The sequence below is a fragment of the Leopardus geoffroyi genome, chromosome D3 (genome assembly GCF_018350155.1).
Source record: "Leopardus geoffroyi isolate Oge1 chromosome D3, O.geoffroyi_Oge1_pat1.0, whole genome shotgun sequence".
Taxonomy (NCBI): Eukaryota; Metazoa; Chordata; class Mammalia; order Carnivora; family Felidae; genus Leopardus; species Leopardus geoffroyi.
In genome coordinates this window covers 6,223,296-6,244,999 of record NC_059339.1, presented here as the reverse complement: position 1 = coordinate 6,244,999, position 21,704 = coordinate 6,223,296, and the positions used below count along the sequence as shown (strand labels likewise).

General features: G+C 45.5%; 1 protein-coding gene across 3 annotated transcripts in view; it reads left to right on the top strand.

Moving 5' to 3' along the window:
* ATP6V0A2 (ATPase H+ transporting V0 subunit a2) overlaps positions 1 to 19,005 on the top strand; it is a 42,454-nt gene extending 23,449 nt beyond the window's left edge. Inside the window, exons 10-20 of one of the 3 annotated variants that reach the window (XM_045459668.1) lie at positions 5,962 to 6,112; positions 6,353 to 6,489; positions 6,733 to 6,920; positions 7,023 to 7,113; positions 9,340 to 9,458; positions 10,597 to 10,807; positions 13,393 to 13,512; positions 15,200 to 15,319; positions 17,075 to 17,192; positions 17,712 to 17,781; positions 18,308 to 19,005. In XM_045459668.1, the coding sequence (XP_045315624.1) occupies positions 5,962 to 6,112; positions 6,353 to 6,489; positions 6,733 to 6,920; positions 7,023 to 7,113; positions 9,340 to 9,458; positions 10,597 to 10,807; positions 13,393 to 13,512; positions 15,200 to 15,319; positions 17,075 to 17,192; positions 17,712 to 17,781; positions 18,308 to 18,407 (1,425 nt within the window). In that variant the 3' untranslated portion in view covers positions 18,408 to 19,005. Of the gene's footprint in view, positions 1 to 5,961; positions 6,113 to 6,352; positions 6,490 to 6,732; positions 6,921 to 7,022; positions 7,114 to 9,339; positions 9,459 to 10,596; positions 10,808 to 13,392; positions 13,513 to 15,199; positions 15,320 to 17,074; positions 17,193 to 17,609; positions 17,782 to 18,307 lie in introns of all 3 variants that reach the window. The other 2 variants (XM_045459667.1, XM_045459669.1) reach the window with 2 other exon arrangements.
* Positions 19,006 to 21,704: the final 2,699 nt, after the last annotated feature.

Below are 21,704 nucleotides of genomic sequence, written 5' to 3'. Positions count from 1 at the left end.
ACGCAACCTAACCTTACACCTTAAGGAGCTGGAAAAAGAACAGCAAATAAAACCCCAAACCAGCAGAAGACAGGAAATAATAAAGATTAGAGCAGAAATTAATGCTATTGAAACCAAAAAAACAGTAGAACAGATCAATGAAACCAGAAGCTGGTTCTTTGAAAGAATTAACAAAATTGATAGACCACTAGCCAGTTTGATCGAAAAGAAAAAGGAAAGGACCCAAATAAATAAAATCAAGAATGAAAGAGGAGAGATCACAACCAACACAACAGAAATAAAAACAATAATAAGAGAATATTATGAGCAATTATATGCCAATAAAATGGGTAATCTGGAAGAAACGGACAAATTCCTAGGAACATATACACTACCAAAACTGAAACAGGAAGAAATAGAGAATTTGAACAGACCCATAACCAGTAAAGAAATGAAATCAGTAATCAAAAATCTGCCAAAAAATGAGTCCAGGGCCAGATGGCTTTCCAGGGGAATTCTACCAAACATTTAAGGAAGCGTTAACACCTATTCTCTTGAAACTGTTCCAAAAAATAGAAATGGAAGGAAAACTTCCAAACTCTTTCTATGAAGCCAGCATTACCTTGATTCCAAAGCCAGGCAGAGACCCCACTAAAAAGGAGAACTAGAGACCAATTTTCCTGATGAACATGGGTGCAGAAATCCTCAACAAGATAATAGCCAACCGGATCCAACAATACATTAAAAAAATCATTTGCCATGACCAAGCGGGATTTATACCTGGGATTCAGGGCTGGTTAAATTTCCGTAAAACAATTATTGTGATTCAACACATCAATATAAGAAAGGACAAGAACCATAACGATCCTCTCAATAGATGCAGAGAAAGCATTTGACAAAATATAGCATCATTTCTTGATAAAAAACCTTCAAGAAAGTAGGGATAGAAGGAGCATACCTCGAGATCATAAAAGCCATATATGAACGACCCAATGCTAGTATCCTCCTCAATGGGGAAAAACTGAGAGCTTTCCCCTAAGGTCAGGAATGAGCCAGGGATGTCCACTCTCGCCACTGTTATTCAGCATAGTATTGGAAGTCTTAGCCTCTGCAATCAGACAACACAAAGAAATAAAAGGTATCCAGATTGTCCAGGAGGAGGTCAAACTTTCACTCTGCAGATGACATGATACTCTATATGGAAAACCCAAAAGATTCCACAAAAAACTGCTAGAGTTGATTCATGAATTCAGCAAAGTTGCAGGATATAAAATGAATGCACAGAAATTGGTTGCATTCCTACACACCAACAATGAAGCGACAGAAAGAGAAATCAAGGAATCGATCCCATTTACAGTTGCACAAAAAGCCATAAAATACTTAGGAATAAATCTAACCAAAGAGGTGAAAAATCTGTACACTGAAAACTACAGAAAGCTTATGAAAGAAATTGAAGAAGACACACACAAAAAAGGAAAAATATTCCATGCTCCCGGATAGGAAGAACAAATATTGCTAAAATGTCGATACTACCCAAAGCAATCTACATATTCAATGCAATCCCTCTCAAAGTAACACCAGCATTCTTCACAGAGCTAGAACAAATAATTCTAAAATTTGTATGGAATCAGAAAAGACCCCGCATAGCCAAAATGATCTTGAAAAAGAAAACCAAAGCAGGAGACATCACAATCCCAGACTTCAAGCTATACTACAAAGCTGTCATCATCAAGACAGCGTGGTACTGGCACAAGAACAGACACTCAGATCAATGGAACAGAATAGAGAACCCAGAAATGGACCCACAAACGTATGGCCAACTCATCTTTGACAAAGCAAATCTTTGACAAAGCAACTAATCTTTGACAAAGAATACCCAGTGGAATAAAGACAGTCTCTTCAGCAAGCGGTGCTGGGAAAACTGGACAGCGACATGCAGAAGAATGAACCTGGACCACTTTCTTACACCAGACACAAAAATAAACTCAAAATGGATGAAAGACCTAAATGTAAGACAGGAAGCCATCAAAATCCTCGAGGAGAAAGCAGGCAAAAACCTCTTTGATCTTGGCCGCAGCAACTTCTTACTCAACACGTCTCCGGAGGCAAGGGAAACAAAAGCAAAAATGAACTACTGGGACCTCATCAAAGTAAAAACCTTCTGCACAGCGAAGGAAACAATCAGCAAAACTAAAAGGCAGCCGACAGGATGGGAGAAGATATTTGCAAATGACATATCAGATAAAGGGTTGGTATCCAAAATCTATAAAGAACTTATCAAACTCCACACCCAAAAAACAAATCATCCAGTGAAGAACTGGGCAAAAGACATGAATAGACACTTCTCCAAAGAAGACATCCAGATGGCCAACCGACACATGAGAAAATGCTCAACGTCACTCATCATCTGGGAAATACAAATCAAAACCACAATGAGATACCACCTCACACCTGCCAGAATGGCTAACATTAACAACTCAGGCAACAACAGATGTTGGCGCAGATGTGGAGAAAGAGGATCTCTTTTGCATCGTTGGTGGGAATGCAAGCTGGTGCAGCCACTCTGGAAAACAGTATGGAGGTTCCTCAAAAAAATAAAAATAGAACTACCCTAGGACCCAGCAATTGCACTACTAGGCATTTATCCAAGGGATACAGGTGTGCTGTTTCGAAGGGGCACACGCACCCCAATGTTTATAGCAGCGCTATCGACAATAGCCAAAGTAGGGAAAGAGCCCCAATGTCCATTGATGGATGAATGGATAAAGAAGATGATACACACACACACACACACACACACACACACACACACACACACGCAATGGAGTATTACTCAGCAATCAAAAAGAATGAAATCTTGCCATTTGCAACTACGTGGATGGAACTGGAGGGTATTATGCTAAGTGAAATGAGTCAGAGAAAGATAAAAACCATATGACTTCATTCATATGAGGACTTTTAAGAGACAAAACAGATGAACATAAGGGAAGAGAAACGAAAATAATATAAAAACAGGGAGGGTGGGGCGCCTGGGTGGCGCAGTCGGTTAAGCGTCCGACTTCAGCCAGGTCACGATCTCGCGGTCCGTGAGTTCGAGCCCCGCGTCGGGCTCTGGGCTGATGGCTCAGAGCCTGGAGCCTGTTTCCGATTCTGTGTCTCCCTCTCTCTCTGCCCCTCCCCCATTCATGCTCTGTCTCTCTCTGTCCCAAAAATAAATAAACGTCGAAAAAAAAAATTAAAAAAAAAAAAAAAAACAAAAACAGGGAGGGGGACAAAACAGAAGAGACTCATAAATATGGAGAACAAACTGAGGGTTACTGGAGGGGTTGTGGGAGGGGGGATGGGCTAAATGGGTAAGGGGCACTAAGGAATCTACTGAAATCATTGTTGCACTATGTGCTAACTAATTTGGATGTACATTTAAAAAAAATTAAAATTAAAAGAAAATCTTTTCTTTAAGAGCCATTTGAATTTTCCTTTTTTAATGAGCTCTGTGTTTTTCTGCTTTGCCCATTTTTTTTTTTTTTTAACGTTTATTTATTTTTGAGACAGAGACAAAGCATAAACGGGGGAGGGTCAGAGAGAGAGGGAGACACAGAATCTGAAACAGGCTCTAGGCTCTGAGCTGTCAGTGCAGAGCCTGACGTGGGGCTCGAATTCACAGACCGCGAGATCATGACCTCAGCCAAAGTCAGACGCCCAACAGACTAAACCACCCAAGCGCCACCCCCCCTTTTTAAAATTATTATTATTTTTTACTTTGCCCATTTTCTACTGGTTTGTTGGTTTTTTTCTTACTAATTTCTGTTGGCTCTTTGTGACATGAGAAAAAATATTGTCCTCAATTTGCCACTCGTCTTCTGATGTTTCTGTTTGTTGGCTTGCTTTGGTCATGCAGTAGTTTTCTGTTAAATATAGTTGAACTTATCAATTCGCTTGTATGGCTTCTGAACTTTGAAGAGTAGGCTCCAGCGCCTGACTCCTGGGCCATGGTGTCAGTCTGCCATGTTCCTGTGAGGTTTTTTTTTCCTGCATCAAAACCCAGTTCTTCATTAGAAATAGTAGGTTTACATGTTTCAAGTGACAGCTAAGGAAGCAAGTTTTCATACGAGGTTTTTTTGGTTAGTCACGTTTCGTCACGTAATTCTTTGACGGCACAAATGGACTTTTACTTTTTTTTTGGAAGAGGGCTGGCTTGCGTAGACATGACCAGCCAATTACCACATTTCCTCGTTGCTGAAAACCAGCCAGTCACCCTGCATCACATGTACCTGTGGGTTGGCTGATGTCTAGACCATGCCTTTTGCTGCCACTGGGAGGGAGTTTGCTGGGGACATCAGCAGTTCTGGTGCTTCCATTGTCTCTGGGTGCTGTAGCCGCTCTGGCTGTCTGAAGTGTGTTCTCCCGAGTCCTGAGCAGGGGCTCGTGGGAACAGTGCTCCCTGAGTTCTCCCGTGTTCGTAGTAGTGTATGCCTCCTGCCTTTATAATCGGAAGTTTGTTGTTTGGAAATAAAATCCTGGGCTCGTGTTTTAAAATTTTTGTTGTTGTTTTCCATGGGTGTCTTAAACATGTGATTCCATTTTGTTCTGGCATGGCGTTGCTAACAAAAAAGCCTGATATTAATAGAATTTTCCTTATAAGTCTTGGTACTTTCTTTTTTCTGCCCACATGCTTAAGGATTTTTTTCAATGATTTTACTAGACTGTGTGTTGATTCTGTTATTCCGGGTTGGTATTTTCAGATATACAGTGTGTTCTCTTAATATGTAGTTTTAAAAAAAGTTTCAGAAAAATTCTCAACTATAGTTTTTAGTATTTGTTCCGTTCTCTTGCTCTGGTTTTCTCCTTCGGGACCTGCTGTTATGTTTAAGTTAAACCTTCTTATCTTCAGTGTTTGTCACTTGTCCTTGAATCCTTTTCGTCTTTCTTTACTTATTGATTTTTAAAAATTTCCATTCTTTTGTCTATTTCTCTTGCAGCATTATTACTAGGAAGGTGTCTTCACCTTGGAGTTTTTTCTAGTTTTGTCTCGTTTCTGCATATTTTTTCTTTTTCTTCGAATACTTTTCTGAGTTCTGTCACCTCATTTCAGACTCTTATTCTGCTTTGTGGGTTTTTTTTCCATATCAGGTATTATTTTTGTAATGTTTTTGCTCACTTTGATATAGTAAGTTAAATTGTCATCTCTTCTGTGAGTATGTCTTTCTGGCATGCTTTCATTGTTCAGAGGGATGTTGTTCTGCTCAGTTTTTTTTTTTTTTTTTTTTTAACTACAACTTTATATAAAAGTCTGACCTGCATTCTTCTTTTGATCACTTAAATGAAATTAGTTTTCTGAAACGTGTTTAAATATTCAAGGAAATTCTGTATTAGACATAATGTATGTTCATACATAAGAATATATGTTTGAAATACTGAAGGGAACTCTGTGTTATATATAATGTAAGTACATCGTCTATTTGTATATTAGTTCTGCAGAACCTGTTTAAGATACTCAAGGGGGGCGCCTGGGCAGCTCAGTCGGTTAAGCGTCCAAATCTTCATCTCAGCTCAGGTCACGATCTCCTGGTTCCCGGGATCAAGCCCTCATTGGGATTGACGATTATTCTTGTCTATTTTTCGGTTTTATTAGATACTGTAGTTGTCTCCAGATTCCTCTTGAATGTTTTTATGAGGCATAATATTAAATTTCAGTTTTATGTTCGTGATTCTGAGACCATGTCATCCACCTGTCCCTGTCATCCCTAGCCCCTCCGTCCACTTTCCTGTCCTTGCAGCCTGGCCACCATACTCTTCTGCAGGACTGCAGCCCCCCGGCGCCATCCCCCCGACTCCTGCTGTCACCCCCTCTGCCCGTGAGCCTCCGAGGGTGGTCGGCACTTGTCCGCGTGGCCATGCAGAGCCTCGCCGTAGCAGGGAGCCCGTGGTCGTGGAACGGGATTTTGGGTACTAATTTTTCCTTTCTTTCTTTTTATGTGAAAGAGAGAGAGCGGTGCTACAATCCCCTCATTTATGAACACCATCCCAACAAAAGAAACCCCCCCGACTCTAATCCGCACCAACAAATTCACCGAGGGCTTTCAGAACATTGTGGACGCCTATGGAGTCGGGAGCTACAGAGAAGTGAACCCAGGTGGGCGGTGTGACCTCGTACATCCTCCTGCCTCGTGCGCCACTGCCGCTGCCTCTCCCCACGACGCTGTGACAGGCGTTGGGGAAACAGGCTCGCTGCTGCTGTTGTGTCGTTGTCCTGAGTGTAAACTGCTCCCTTGAACCTGTCCGTTCTCTTTTGAGAATTCTGGAGAAGGTCGGGTGTTGGAATTAACTGGAATTTTCTGCCTCCGGTGAGTCAAGCGTCTTGCTCTCCCCGCAGCTCTCTTCACCATCATCACTTTCCCTTTTCTGTTCGCCGTGATGTTCGGAGACTTCGGACATGGCTTCGTGATGTTCTTGTTTGCCCTCTTGCTGGTGTTAAATGAAAACCACCCCAGACTAAATCAGTCACAAGAGGTGAGACTACAAACACCGCAGCTCCTTACGTCTGGTTGGGTAGTTAGCAGGGATGATCTTAAATGTCAGTTTTTGGCAGTAAGCGTCACTGTAGGACGGAGCCGTAAGGGGTGCGGGCCTGTGGTCTCTGTGTGACGGCGACGCCCCCCACGGCCAGCCCTCTGAGAAGTCCCAGGCCCATGTGGGTCCCGCTCCTGCGATTTCGCGCGGTCCCCCTCTGCTCACCTGCCCTGCTTTTCACAGATCATGCGCATGTTTTTCAATGGCCGATACATCCTCCTGCTGATGGGGCTGTTCTCCGTGTACACGGGCCTCATCTACAACGACTGCTTTTCAAAGTCGGTCAACCTGTTCGGCTCTGGGTGGAGCGTGTCAGCCATGTACAGCTCCAGCCACACCCCTGCGGAGCAGAAGAAGATGGGGCTCTGGAAGTAAGTGTGTGTTACCCAGCGGTGTTTTAGGTCGGAAAGCCCTTCTCGGAGGTTCCTCCGGCCTCCGCTAGTTTAGCCCGCTCACTCTGCTTTCTGTTACAGTGACAGCATCGTCAGGCACAACAGGGTTTTGCAGTTGGACCCGAGCATTCCTGGAGTGTTCCAAGGCCCTTACCCTCTTGGTATCGATCCTGTGAGTGCACCTGCTCCTCGCCATTATCTCCGCTCCCTCTGTGGTGCACCTGGTTTTAATTGTCCGAGTGCTTCCTCAGAAGGTTCCCTGGGTTGCAGGCGGTGGGGAAGGTACCCTGGGGGGTTTCTGCCTGGGTGGCTGTGGCCCATGTGCGTCCCCAGTCAAGCTGGTTTAGAGATGAAGCTGAGCTGTCCATGTGGGAGCCCGGGTCAGTGCCCAGTGGGAGGAGTCCGTCCAGAGAGGTGGGGCTGCACGCCGTCGGGGTTCCTGACCTTGAGGGAGAAATGGCATTTCAGGAGCCTTTACGTGGAGGCAGCTTCCTAAATTTCTTTTTTCTTTGTGGAAATTTTTGTTTTTTTACCCTGTGATCTACAAAGAAATAATAGGAATTTTAGAGCTGAAAGGGAGCTTAAGGTTCTCAGGGTGCTTATTCAGGTAGTTGTTTGAAATGGGAAGTGTTTGGAGAGGGAAAAGAAAGACGCAGCTGCAGGGGACCGGGACTGCCGCCCCCACCCCATGCCCCACAGGGCTCAGCAGGCAGGCCTCACTCCTGCCAGGCTCCCTCCAGGCCCCCCCCCACCCAGGCCCATGCCAGGCCCCCACCAGGCTCCTCCCAGGCTCCCACCCGGTGCCCAGGCCCCCAGCAGGCTACCTCCAGGCTGAAGGACCATTTCTCTGGACTGTTGGCCGTCTTCTGGGAGAATCTTACCCTAGAAAGGGGAGCTTAGAAACCAACTCAAAATCAGTCTGGGGGCGTGAGCTATAATCGTGTGCAGAAATGAAAAAACTGAAGAGAAAGGTCTGGCACCTTCATCAGAGCTTTCCAAGCCCGTGCCCTCCTAACCGGTCTGTTCATTCTCGCCTCTAAATGTAATCTGTGTAATTCAGCCTTGTTGCCTTACATCTTCATATAACTGGAAACTTGAAAAAACTTTCATAACAGTTTCTTTAAGGTACAGCATTTTGGAGCCAGATTCCTAATAATGTGTGGCCTTGCTTTAAGGAGAGAAACATTTCTGAATATAGGCTCCAAGGAAGAAAGTTTAGGAGGGCGTTTTGTGGGGGGGAGGAAGAGACTAGGGCACGGTACTGCCTCGTTTCGCTTTGATTTAATTTTAAAAATCGGCACCACGCTCATATGGTTAAAAAATAGATCCTTGTGCGTAGGCAAGGTCCAGCTCTTGCGAAGGTCTCCTCTGTCCAGTCCTTATTTCCTCAGTTTCCCCTGACCCGGGAACGGCTGGAGGTAGTTTTAGTGTCTCCTGCCAAGTTTCTTTATGAACTTTTAAATCTGTCTTCGTATTCTCCCCTGTTTTTGCCTAAAAGTTGTTCTGTACCCAGTTGCTTTAGGCTTAGTGATCAAAGATAGACTTACATGTCGCTGGCGAGATGTCGCGTTGTTGCCGGCTTTCCTCCTCTCCCGCCCCTGCTTCCCCCAAGGAGGGCGCCGTCAGTGGGCTTTTTCCCGTGGGTCCAGGCAGTCAAGCTGAAGTCAGCCTAAATACCTCTTTCTAGAACCTTCTTCTCACTTAAAAAGAACTAATAGGCCCTGTTTCCCTTTTCCTAATCCCCCGAGTGAGGGACTGTAGGAATTAATTTTTCAGAGAGAGAAGAGAGAAGAGAGGTAATCAGCGGCGGGGGCCTGGAGGGGCTGGTCAGGGAGCCCCGGGGGGTTGAGCCTGGGTGCCCTGGGTCTTATCAGCACGGTTTGGCCACTTGCTGCACTGACGCTTCCTCCCTCCCTTCCTGTTAAACTTTATTATAGAACGCACATGCACAAGGATGTATAAAACCTGTCTGTGAAGTCCTAACACACATAGTTGTACGGCCCCCCACCCCCACCCCCACCCCCCAGGGTAAGTGACCCCGGGACCCGGAACGCGCCCCTGGCCGCACCGGCCCTCCCCAGAGGGAACTTGCCGCCCCGCTGACTCCGTGTGACTCTTCCCCTGCTCTTCCTCTCGGTCTCGCCTCACAAGCCACTTCCCTAAACACAGTGTGGTTTCGTTTGGCATCCTTTGCGTTTCATATTAAAGACGGGATTGTTGGTAACAGTCTGGTCCCGGTTTCAGGAAATCAGTGGTTCTCAGATCACAGGCGTCAAGGAGGAAGTCTGAACGTTGCTTTCCTTTTAAATCTGTAGCTGCCTTCCTATGTCCGGTGTCACCTGTGTGTCCTGAAGCAGTTGAAGGAAGTTAAAGATGTCTTGTTTTGTTTTGTCTTCAGATTTGGAACTTGGCCACAAATCGCCTCACTTTCCTAAACTCTTTCAAAATGAAAATGTCTGTGATTTTAGGAATTATTCACATGACTTTTGGAGTCATTCTGGGAATATTTAACCACTTGTAAGTACAGATTTTTTTAAAGTTTTTTTAAAGTTTATTTATTTTTGACAGAGAGAGAGAGAGAGAGAGAGAGAGAGGGAGAGAGAGACAGAGTACGAGCGAGGAAGGGGCAGATAGGGAGACAGAATCTGAAGCAGGCTCCAGGCTTTGAGCTGTTCGCACAGAGCCCGATGCAGTGCTCGAACCCATGAACTGCAAGACCATGACCTGAGCTGAGGTCGGATGCCCAACCGACTGAGCCACCCAGGTGCCCCCAGATTTTTTTTTTTAAAGCAGTATTTATAAGCCAAGTTTGGTATTCTTAAACTTTGCCTCTTGAGGGTGGACTGTATGGGCCTTAAAGGCAGCCAGTGTACTGGAATGCTGTGCATTTGATTGTGTTGTGATCATACAGGGTTTTGACCGTTTCAGTGATTCATTTATTTAGCAGCTATTTATTCATTGTAGAGGACATGCCAGGCACTGTTTTAGGCTTCAGGGACTGAGTAGTGCTGAAGACAGAAGACAGGTTTTGCCCACATGGAGTTTTCCATTCAAGGGAGGGAGGCATGCAGCATGTACATTCAGATTTGTTTCCAGAAGTAATTTTTGTCATACTCTTATTTCATTATAAGTTGGAAAGCTTTTTGTTTGTTTGCTAGAGCTAGCGTGTCAAGAGGAAGACGTTGCATCTTTTTCCTCTAACTGGACCTGTTAGTGAAACACTAGCCTTTCCACTGTGCTCACATCTGTTTTCTTCGTGGATGTATCTGAATCAGTAGTATGAGTTATAAGACAAAGGATGTTCTGGTGGGAGAGGCCTCGTTACAAAGAATTTAAGAGCAATTTTGTCTTCATTTTTTTTTTTAAGTCTTTTTTTTTTTTTTAATGTTTATTTACTTTTGTGAGAGAGAGAGAGACAGAGTGTGAGCGGGGGAGGGGCAGAGAGAGAGGGAGACACAGAATCCGAAGCAGGCTCCAGGCTCCGAGCTGTCAGTACAGAGCCCGATGCGGGGCTAGAACTTTGAATTGTGAGATTGTGACCTGAGCCGAAGTCAGACACTTAACTGACTGAGCCACCCAGGTGCCCCTCTTCATTCTTTATCTCAGTCCAAACTTGCTCATGGTTTGATCGATTCCATTTTGTTTTTTTTTCTAGGCATTTCCGGAAGAAGTTCAATATTTATTTGGTTTCTGTCCCGGAACTTCTCTTTATGCTGTGCATCTTTGGATACCTTATATTTATGATCGTCTATAAGTGGCTGGTTTATTCGGCAGAAACCTCCAGAGTCGCTCCCAGCATTCTGATTGAATTTATTAACATGTTTTTATTCCCGGCTAGTGAAACGAATGGTCTTTACTCAGGGCAGGTAGGTAACGTTCTTTTCCACCCCCGTGAGCTTACAGGAAGTCCTGATGGTAGCCTTTTTGTTTTAAACAGTAGATGATTGAAGGGGCTCTCCGCAGGCCTCCCAGGAATGTAGGGGCTTTCCTGTTTCTTTGTATGTTGTCGCAAGAGCTCGTCACCCTGCTCTGAACACTGTGCTGGGGGCTCTGGGAAACACTCAGTAGCCGTCAAAACTGTGGGAAGAAAATGTATGGACTGGAGGGTTTCTGAGGACTGGCGAATCCCACCCACCCCGCCCCCTCCATTTTTCTAGTTGCTTTAAAATCAATCTCTGACTAAGCCAGGGCATCCCAGAACCGGCGTCTGGACCCCACAGCACACTGACCCTCTCGCAAACTGGCTTTTCTAGAGTGGTATGTTTGGGTAACGCCCACCACATCCACGGTGGCGGGGTGAGGGCTCAGGGTGACCGCCCTGCTTGCAATCCTAGCTCTGTCACTTCTTTGACGGGGAACTTTGAACACATACCTTGACTCCTCTGTGCCTCAGTTTCCTCACCTGTAAAATGGGAATAAAAATAGGACCCAATTTGTAGTCCAGAGTTAATCTGATCAAATACTTAGGAGTACCTGGCACCTACCAGTGCTCAATAAACGTGAACTTGCGCTGTGATTACGGTGAGGGTCTCTGTGCTGTGTCGAGTGCCACAGTGTCACTCCTGAAGGACGCTGCTGTGGACCTTGCGTGTCGTGTTCCCAGTGTCTGTGAGATACCGGAGAAATCTTCTCAGTACTGTCCTCACCTGTGTTCTCCTAAGCTGTAGGTGTTTTGTTCTTGTTTTTTAAATTTTGGTGACCCTGCAAATGGAGCGTTTAGCTTTGTTTTCCGCCTTCCATGGACAGCTTGGTTCACTGTAAGCCCGATTGGAAGCTCAGCTCGTGGAACCGTGGGCTTCGCTGTGAGCTGTGCACACGTGTCCTTCTTGAACTGTTTGAGCTTCAACTCTTACTTATGGTTCTCCTGTTTGTGATTTTTCGATTAGATTTCATGGTTATTTTGTTGAACCTTTTTGTAGGATGACGTAGATTGTGGGAGAAGGGCACAACGGGAGTTCAGTGGTGCTCAGGTGCCGTGGCCGGAAAGATCACTGAAGGGCACTACCTTATTTAACGTCTCCGGTGTGCCTGAAAAGTGCTCTCCGTGATTATTCTTCTTAACTCACACTAGCCCTCGAGGTCGGTGGTGTCATCCCGGTGGCTCAGGGCAGGCCTGGTCACACAGCTGCCGGCGGAGCCCAGATTTTAGCCCGGTCTGCTTGACCACACAGCTCACGACTTCTTTTTTTTTTTTTTTTTTTTTTTTTTTAATTTTTTTTTTTTTTTTTCCAACGTTTATTTATTTTTGGGACAGAGAGAGACAGAGCATGAACGGGGGAGGGGCAGAGAGAGAGGGAGACACAGAATCGGAAACAGGCTCCAGGCTCTGAGCCATCAGCCCAGAGCCCGACGCGGGGCTCGAACTCACGGACCATGAGATCGTGACCTGGCTGAAGTCGGACGCTTAACCGACTGTGCCACCCAGGCGCCCCTCACGACTTCTGATAGGATTCTGCCCGTGGCCGCCAGGTTTCTCCGCATTTCGGGGCACATTCGTGTCGGGGTGCGGTACGAGATGCTAACGCGTACCTGCCACTAGCTCGTACCACGTGGTGCACGCGGCTCTGGGAATCTGTGCGTCACATGGGGGCGGCTGTGGAGGAAGGCTAGGCGGGGGACCGTGTGATGCCCGATCATTTGTTTTCATTGCCGCCTCCAGGCCCTTTAAAGCCACACAGACTGCAGTGGCTGTATAGGCGCGAATATGCTTTGCTCTCGATTTCTTTTTAGGTGACGGTAAATATCTGTACTTTAAAAAACGTGTTTACTTATTAATTTGAGAGAGAGAGAGAGAGAGAGGGAGCGAGCACGAACAGGGGAGGGGCAGACAGAGAGGAAGATAGAGAATCACCAACACAGAGCCTGACGCAGGGCTTGAACTCCCAAATGATGAGATCATGACCTGAGCGGAGATCAAGAGTTAGTGGCTCAACCCACCGAGCCACCCAGGCGCCCTTAAATATGCCGACTTTTGAAGAAAAGGCTTTTAGTTTTGTTCCGAATGCTCTTTTAGTATTTTTCTTGTGTAGAAGTGAATCCACTTACTATTATTTAGGTTCCTCAAGTAATCTTTACAATGATAATAATAATAAAAACAAGAATATAAAAAAATGTCTAGCCTGTGTTTGTATTCGTCCTCTTTCAGTGTTTTTGGGAAATGACGAGTTGGGGTTTGCCTCTGGTTTAGAACGTTCTTATGCATTCCTCACCGATCTGAACAAAGTGTTATTTTACCGCTCCGTCAGTGGTGTTACTCATCAGTTCTAGAATTCAGCTATGAGTTTGGGAAAAGACCTGCTGGCGAATACAATTCGACTTTTGCGTTTACCTTCTGTTCCTTGTTATCGTAAATAAGGAGACATTCTCCTGGATTTTCACTCATAAAACGCACCAGTGACCCGGCCAGCACGTCCTTGCGTTTTAATGGGCTTCCTCCCCTTCTGCGCGACAGGAGCACGTCCAGAGACTGCTGCTGGCCGTCACGGCGCTGTCCGTTCCCGTTCTCTTCTTGGGAAAACCACTCTTCTTGCTGTGGCTCCACAACGGGCGCAGCTGCTTTGGCGTGAGCCGGGTAAGTGTGAATCCAGACGCGTGTTCGGAGGTGCCTGGTTGTAGGTATAGAAAGAGACGTAAAGAAAACACCTTTCAGAGGGTCTCAGGCTCTTGATGTAAAGCCGGCGCTCCCTTTATCCGGAAGCTCGGTGTCGCCTGTTCCGCAGAAGCTCGCTGCGGAGCCCGCTGTGCGGGCCTGTGGGCGCGGGCCGTGTGGGGATGAACCAGGCCGGCGGGGGGTGTGAACCAGGTCCTCCAGCACTGTTGTCATCGGCAAAGCGCTTTTTGTTCCTCCTCCTTGCTTCTTGACTTTTTTCTTTAAAGTGTTGTTTAATTTAAATAACCTCCCTCAATTATAGGAAACGTGGAACGCACAGGAAAGAGCACCCTATCCTATCATGCACTTATAACCAGGGTTACCATTTTGTTAAATTTCTTCCTAGACCGTTTCCTGGGTGTCCACTTTCATTTGATTTCTTTAAAAATAATTGTGATAGACTATACTGTCACCTCCGTCCACGTCCAGAAATTTCTCATCCTCCCAAATGGAGACTCTGTCCCCATGAAACGCTGACTCCCCATCTCTCCTCCTCCAGCCTCTCAACACCACCATCTACTTTTGTTGTTATGAGTTTCACTCCTCTAGGCACCTCGTATTCATGGACTCATGCAGTATTTGTCCTTTTGTGACTGGCTTATTTCACTGAGCATAATGTCCTCAAGGTTCATCTGGATTGTAACAGAATCTCTTCCTTTTTTTTTTAATTTTTTTTCAACGTTTATTTATTTTTGGGACAGAGAGAGACAGAGCATGAACGGGGGAGGGGCAGAGAGAGAGGGAGACACAGAATCGGAAACAGGCTCCAGGCTCCGAGCCATCAGCCCAGAGCCCGACGCGGGGCTCGAACTCCCGGACCGCGAGATCGTGACCTGGCTGAAGTCGGACGCTTAACCGACTGCGCCACCCAGGCGCCCCTCTCTTCCTTTTTTTTTAAAATTTTTTTTCAACGTTTATTTATTTTTGGGACAGAGAGAGACAGAGCATGAACGCGGGAGGGGCAGAGAGAGAGGGAGACACAGAATCGGAAACAGGCTCCAGGCTCTGAGCCATCAGCCCAGAGCCTGACGCGGGGCTCGAACTCACGGACCGCGAGATCGTGACCTGGCTGAAGTCGGACGCTTAACCGACTGCGCCACCCGGGCGCCCAGAATCTCTTCCTTTTTAAGGCTCAGTAATATTCCGTTGCATGGATAGATCAGATTTTGCTAATCCGTTCATCCATCGACGGGTACTTGGGTTGTTTCTACCTTTCAGTTATCGTGAATAATGCTGCTTTCAGCACGGTGTATAAAAATCTTTTCGAGTCCTTTCAGATTTTTGGATATGTGCCCAGAAATGGAGTTGTTCAATCACATTCTATGATTATTTTGAGGAACCACCGCACTGTTCTCCACAGTGGCTGCACCATTTTACATTCCTACCAACAGTACACAAAGGGTTCCAGTTCCTCTAATCAATACTTATTATTGTCATTTTTTTAGATAGTAGCCATCCTAACAGGTATGATATACTTGCGTTCTCATAAACAACTTTCTAATCTCGAAGAGCCGCATCATTAGGAGAAATGAAGGGGCTCTGACTTTGGATTTGTCAGGTCCTTGTGATTTTAAAGGCAATGACTCTGTATTCTTTTGGTTGTTGTTAGAGTGGTTACACACTCGTAAGGAAAGACAGCGAGGAAGAAGTTTCTCTACTGGGAAGCCAAGACATAGAAGAGGGAAATAACCAAATAGAAGATGGATATAGAGAAATGATGTGTGAAGAGGTAATCTTCTCTGTTACTGTCCATAACATTAGACAAGAAGCCAAGCTCTCGGGGTGCCTGGCTGGGTCAGTCGGTGGAGTGTGTGGCTCTTAATCTTCAGGTCATGAGTTCAGGCCTCACGTTGGGCATAGAGTTTACTTAAAACACAAAAAACAAAAAAAAAAACCCTCAAAACCCAAAACACCTGTTACAAAAGCTTCCCCAAATACTGTTTTGATTGTTGGCCATAAGGGTTTTGGCTTATCATTTTGTTTCAGTTTTACAGTGGGATTTCTACTGTTAACATTACATGCTGTCATATTAAGTGACTTAAGGTGCCATGAGCATTGCTTTCCAGAGATTCTTGTCTCAGTCAGAACTTTGTAGTTGTAAGAAGGAGACCTGATTACATTGGCTTCACGGGGAATCTTCTGGCTCATGTCAGGACAGGAGCAGAGTTGGCCTCAGGATGATTGGTTTCTGGGCGTCCAATTCCAAGAAGTCTGGGTTGGTTTTCCTTTGCAAGTTTGCTTCATATTCTGAAGCCAGTTGGCCCCACGATTTTGGAACCTTGGCCACAGCCAGCCCTGAGCTTATTTTCTCCAGTCTTTCAGTCGGAGAGAAAAGTGCTCTCGGCTGATTGTTAGATTAGGAAGCATCCCAAGGAAGAACTATGATTGTCTGGCTGCAGTCCCTCGTCATCCCTGTTCCAGCAACCGCTCCTGTCATCTGCATGGATGGCCATAACCACGGACGGGGTCTTCAGCAAGAGAACTTTACTGCTAGAAGCCCAAGTTCAAGACGTTGGCAGGGCTGGTTTCTCCCCTGGCCTCCTTCTTGGCTTGTGGGGGCTGCCTTGTTCAACGTGTCATCACAGGGCCTTGCCCTCCGTGGGCATGCGTCTCTTCTTCTAAGGACACCCACACTCGTGACCTCTTTTAACCTTAATTACCCCTTAAAAGGCCCTGTCTCCAAGCACAGTCACGTTGGGGTTAGGCCTTCAATATGTGAATTTGGAGGGGGTCACGGTTCAGCCCGTAACGGCTGTGGCTGGGGGTGTGGGGTGAATGGCAGAAGAAGCAGTTGCCCCCAAAGAAGGGCGGCACAGCCCTGGACAGACAGAATAGAGCCGATTCCGCTACTCTGGTCGGCTTTATTTTCTTGGAAACTTTATTTGGCCATCCAGTAAGGGCCAAACAAAATTTCTGACGGTCAACATTTTGTAATTGTTACGTAATGTAGTGTTTTGATTTGGGATGATTGATAATTTATAGGATCATAAGAGAACCAAAAAGCAGAACGGGGAGGAGCGTTAGAGTCCTCTTTCCCAGTGTTTTACAGCCTTTTCACTGCCAGGGGCCCTTTTCACAGTCTCCCCTTGTTGGGCCTGCATTTATGCAGCAGACACGCACCTGTCTTCTGAAGACTTCAGAGTCTTCCAGGCTCGGGGTTGGTCAGCGTCTCTGGTTTCAGTAGGTGTTCCGTGGTCGCTGAGACTGGCCCCAGAGTCGCACTGGGCTGCCCGAGGGCTGTGACACGGGTGCCGCACAGGAAACTGAGTCCGGGGGAGCCGGGGCGGCGCGCTGTCTGTGACGGGGCAGTGAGTCGAGCTCAGGCCTTTGACTCGCTGCTCCTCACCCTCCCGCGCCGTCTCCCCAGCCTCCCAGAGGCCGGTCCTTCCACTGAGCGAGGGACGGAAAGTGGACAGGCCTGGCGGTGGGTGGGCGCGTGCGGGCAGTTCGGCGACTCTGACGCGTGTTGTGTGATCTCCCTCAGTTTAATTTTGGAGAGATACTGATGACCCAAGTGATTCATTCCATCGAGTACTGTCTGGGGTGCATCTCCAACACCGCTTCATACCTGAGGCTCTGGGCTCTCAGCCTGGCCCACGCACGTAAGTTTTTGCCGAGACCTGCGGTCCCACACTCTGTGCCGAGATGCCCCACCGTGCCGCGGTGAACCCGGGGGGGCTCTGTGCGACATTTCACAATTCCGAGGGAAGGCTAGTGCCGTCCTTCAGGTACCGCGTGAGCCAGTATTGTGCGGGGACAGCCTCGCCCGTTTGTGTCAGCCCTCTCTCTCACGGGGAGACAGGCCTCTGGGTTTTCCGGCGTGCCGTATCTTCCTCCATGTTTGATGTGATCGGGAGCCGGCTGACTTTTACATGAGTTACGTGTAGATTATGTAGGTGTGTGGGTTATTTGTGGATACTAATTCAGAATTGTCAGAAGGAGACCCAGTCCCCCTGGCTAAGTGCAGCGACGCCGTGGACGTAAACAGAAGTTAACCCTGCCGAATGACTCCCCCGCAGAGCTGTCTGACGTCCTGTGGACCATGCTGGTGCGCGTGGGCCTCCGGGTAGACACCACTTACGGAGTCTTGCTGCTGCTACCAGTAATCGCTCTCTTTGCAGTGTTGACAATTTTCATCCTTTTGATCATGGAAGGCCTTTCTGCATTTCTCCACGCCATACGCCTCCACTGGTGAGTATGCAGGTTAGCTTTAGAACTGCTATTTAAAAAATATTGGACCCCTCTCCCCACGTGTATAAATAACCCCACAAAATGCTGGCACTTAATAACCGTGTATGTTTAATACTTTGAATTTATCTGGGGCCTGACAGGTTACCTCATTGTAAAACGAAATAAAATTCTTCCGTATTTCGTGATGGTTTACAGCATATGTCAGATTGCTTGTCTGTGTATGAAGGTACCCGGGTGGGGAGAGAGGTTCTGAATACTCGTGTGTACGCGTGTAGCGTGTGAGGGGTCATGACGGGTTCGCGTTTCCGTTACACGTCGAGGAGGGTGACACGGGCAGGCTGTGTGTGTGTCTGTGTGTATCTTATTTAAGTAATAACATGTGTGCCAAGAGAGCACGTATGGAACGAAGCAGCTTCAGCACAGGAGCTGTTTGGGGTTTTTTCTTAACTTATAAATGTTGTTGCAAGAAATGTAGGAAATGTTACTCACAGTCTTTCGTTAATACACGGAAATTTTTTTGTTTTAGGGTAGAATTTCAGAACAAGTTCTACGTTGGTGCAGGCACCAAGTTTGTTCCTTTCTCATTCAGACTACTTTCGTCGAAGTTCAGTGACGACGTGGCATGATCGTATTGCCGTATCCAAACAAGCTTTCGGATTTATGGAGAATTATCATGTTACAGAATTTCACTTCTGTCAAACTTACGATAGGAAAAATTCCGTCTTCATTGATTGCCTTATGATATAGCCAAATAATTCTGTAAGATATACCTCTTCCTCATGTTAAATATTTTGTAACGTTTATCAATTTCAGATATGTAAATTTCTTTCAGTTTTTATGGTGAGCAAACTTAAGTTAATGCCAAAAGTTATGTTAAAGTTATTTTTAAAAATAGAGGCTTGGGGGGGAGAAGTGGTTTTGAATGGCTAGTTGAAAATGGTCTTAGCTACTCGAGTCCTTTTCACCTTATTAAAAAAAAAAATTACAGCGTTACTCTGTCACTTGAAGTTGTCAGATAATATTTTCCAACAGCTGAAGTTTAGTTTTTTAAAAAATTTAATGACGGATAATCAAAAGATTCGCATTTATTCTGCTTGATTAAAAGTATGTAAACATTTTGTATCGTATGCTGTCTAGAACTGCAAGTAGGGGATTGTTTCTACAATTTTGTCTTGTTTTAATAATTGGAGAAAACGGGATAAAATAACGTACGACAGATGGTTATCCCACTTGTATATTTTTAAAGATATTCTTATCCTCTTATCCTTATATAAAACCAATTATGATAATTGTATGTTGGAAAGATAAACTGTATACTGAGCATTACAACCCAGTGTGACCGTAAAAGATAAAATATGGATGTGATTTGAACTTAGGGACCAACTCGTATGATGTTACTGATGTTACCGAACCTTTTAGGGGTTTATACTGAGTGAAGGGAAGGTGAAAAGTAGTATTTTATATATATATATATTTTTTTTCAACGTTTATTTATTTTTGGGACAGAGAGAGACAGAGCATGAACGGGGGAGGGGCAGAGAGAGAGGGAGACACAGAATCAGAAACAGGCTCCAGGCTCTGAGCCATCAGCCCAGAGCCCGACGCGGGGCTCGAACTCACGGACCGCGAGATCGTGACCTGGCTGAAGTCAGACGCTTAACCGACTGCGCCACCCAGGCGCCCCTGTATTTTGTATATTTTTATAACAAAATATAAATTAAGATATTTTACCATGAAGAGATTGCACCTGTCCTTGAGAACAGTATAATTATAATTTTTTTTTTTACTTTCAGACTGATTGTAAATAAAGGTCTGGTAAAGGTATTTAGAGTTAATTTAAGCTTTCAAACACCATTTGGATCGGTTGAAAATTCTCTTTAATTAAATTCGCCTATTCACTTGACATTTAGCTTTGAAGGATTTTGAGTCCTGTTGAATATTTTAATCTACGCAGACAGTCCCCACCTTACCAGTGGTTCCACTTAATGAATTTTGAATTAATGATGTTGTGAAAGCAATACACGTTCCGTAGAAACCATACTTGTAGGGTTGAATCTGGATCCTGTCCGGGCCAGCGATCTGCGGCCCCATCCTCTCCCGCCATGCTGGGCAGAGGCCGCAGCTCCCAGACAGCCACGCAGTCGGGAGAGCCAACAGGTGGTACACGGACAGCCACCTGCGCCCACACGGCCGTTCAGTTTGTCACTTTCAGTACAGGATTCAGCCCATTACAGGAGATAGTCAATACTCCCTTATAAAATAGGCTTTGTGGTGGATGATTGTGCCCAACCGGAGGCTCCTGTCCGTGTTTGGAGCACGTCTAAGGGGGGCCAGGCTAGGCTGCGGTGTTCCCTAGGGTAGGTGTGTTAAATGCAGGTTCAACTTAGGATGAGACCCCATCGTAAGTTGAGGACGATCTGTAGTTTTGTAAATTATGTTCATTTTTCATGTTTTACTGTAATTGATTTTAGGTAATTATTTTCAAAAAGAAATCGGCAGTGTTTTCACTTAACGTTTTGAGGCAGATGCATGAAAAGGCCTGTTTGTCACCATACACCTTCACCCTGCCTAGTGGGGGAGTTTGGAATTTTCATTTCAAGCTTGGATTCTGGTAGCCCTGGATCTAAGCGTGTCTTTTCAGGTCAAGTCGAGACCCGTTTGCCGAGAGGCATGAACTGAACACGCTGACGTAATCGTGACGCTAACGTTAGACCTTAATTGTGTGGTAAGCCTTCCATGCTGCTCTTTGACCAATGGGGAGTTACTGGCCTTTGTCCCTCGTATTACAATATCAAGCTTCAAACCACGCGGATAAATCCTTGGGAAGCGATTCTGCTGTCAGAGTGCAGTTTCTCCGGAAAGGTCTAATGTTGGACACTCCTGTTGGGTGAATACAAACTCTGAACAATGCTGTCCCTCACCACTGGCCATCTTCATTACTTTACTCCAAGGATCTGTTGCAATAAAATGGTAATTCATCCTTAGGAAACTCACGATTTCGGGGCACTGTTAGCCAATGAGTAAACAGGGGGCCTGTAGTGTCTGCTGGAATTTTTTAGTGCCCCCACTGGTAACTGTTATGGGCTGTTACAGAATTTTTCATTTTAAGTAACATCTCTTACCAGGGTACAGAACAGAGAGGAAAGAGTCCGTTTTTAATTGAGACCTATGTAGTGGTTATGTATTCTACATAATTGTATAAAAAATGAATTAGTAGTCCCAACTTTGGTGAAAGGCCTCTCTAGAAATAGAGCTTGATCGTGTCTTGTAGGCACTAGGGGAAATTTAATTTTTTTTCTAAAGCTGTAGGTTCCAGTGGCTGCTTTATGTTTAAACTTTATGCTTTGCTTTATGTTTAAGCTGTCTGGTGGAACTATTATGTATATCATTTTCGAGACAGACTTTGTTCCCTTAATAGCAAATATCTGGAGGAAGAATGGTCAATTGTCAGGATGAAGTTATGTATCTGTTTATTTTCCTCAGGAGAACACGTCCTGATAAATGTCATGACAGCCATGTTTTCCAGTGTTCATTCAGGTGTTCATTCTGTGTGTTAATGGAGTCCTAAAATAAAAATCCAAGGCATTTCTTCAGGAAAACAACTTGATTTCATCCTGCAAGGGTAAAGAACGTCCTTGTGGTGACGTAATTATGATCAGTTAAAGAACTCGGGTGTTCTGATGGGGATCATGGTGAGCCCTGTGGACTGTCCATTCCTTGTGGTTAGGACTTTGAAAAGACACCCCTTTCACGGAATGCCATTCTGTCCTCATTTCGGGAATGGGTACTTTATAACAACATTCTGTTCTCAGTTTCCAGTCTGCTGTAGTTTCAAAAGGCCTAGAGTATAGCATAGGTCACTCTTAAGATGTTTATGAATTCAATATTCAGGCATTTTAGGGTCTGACTCATTTTGGAAAACA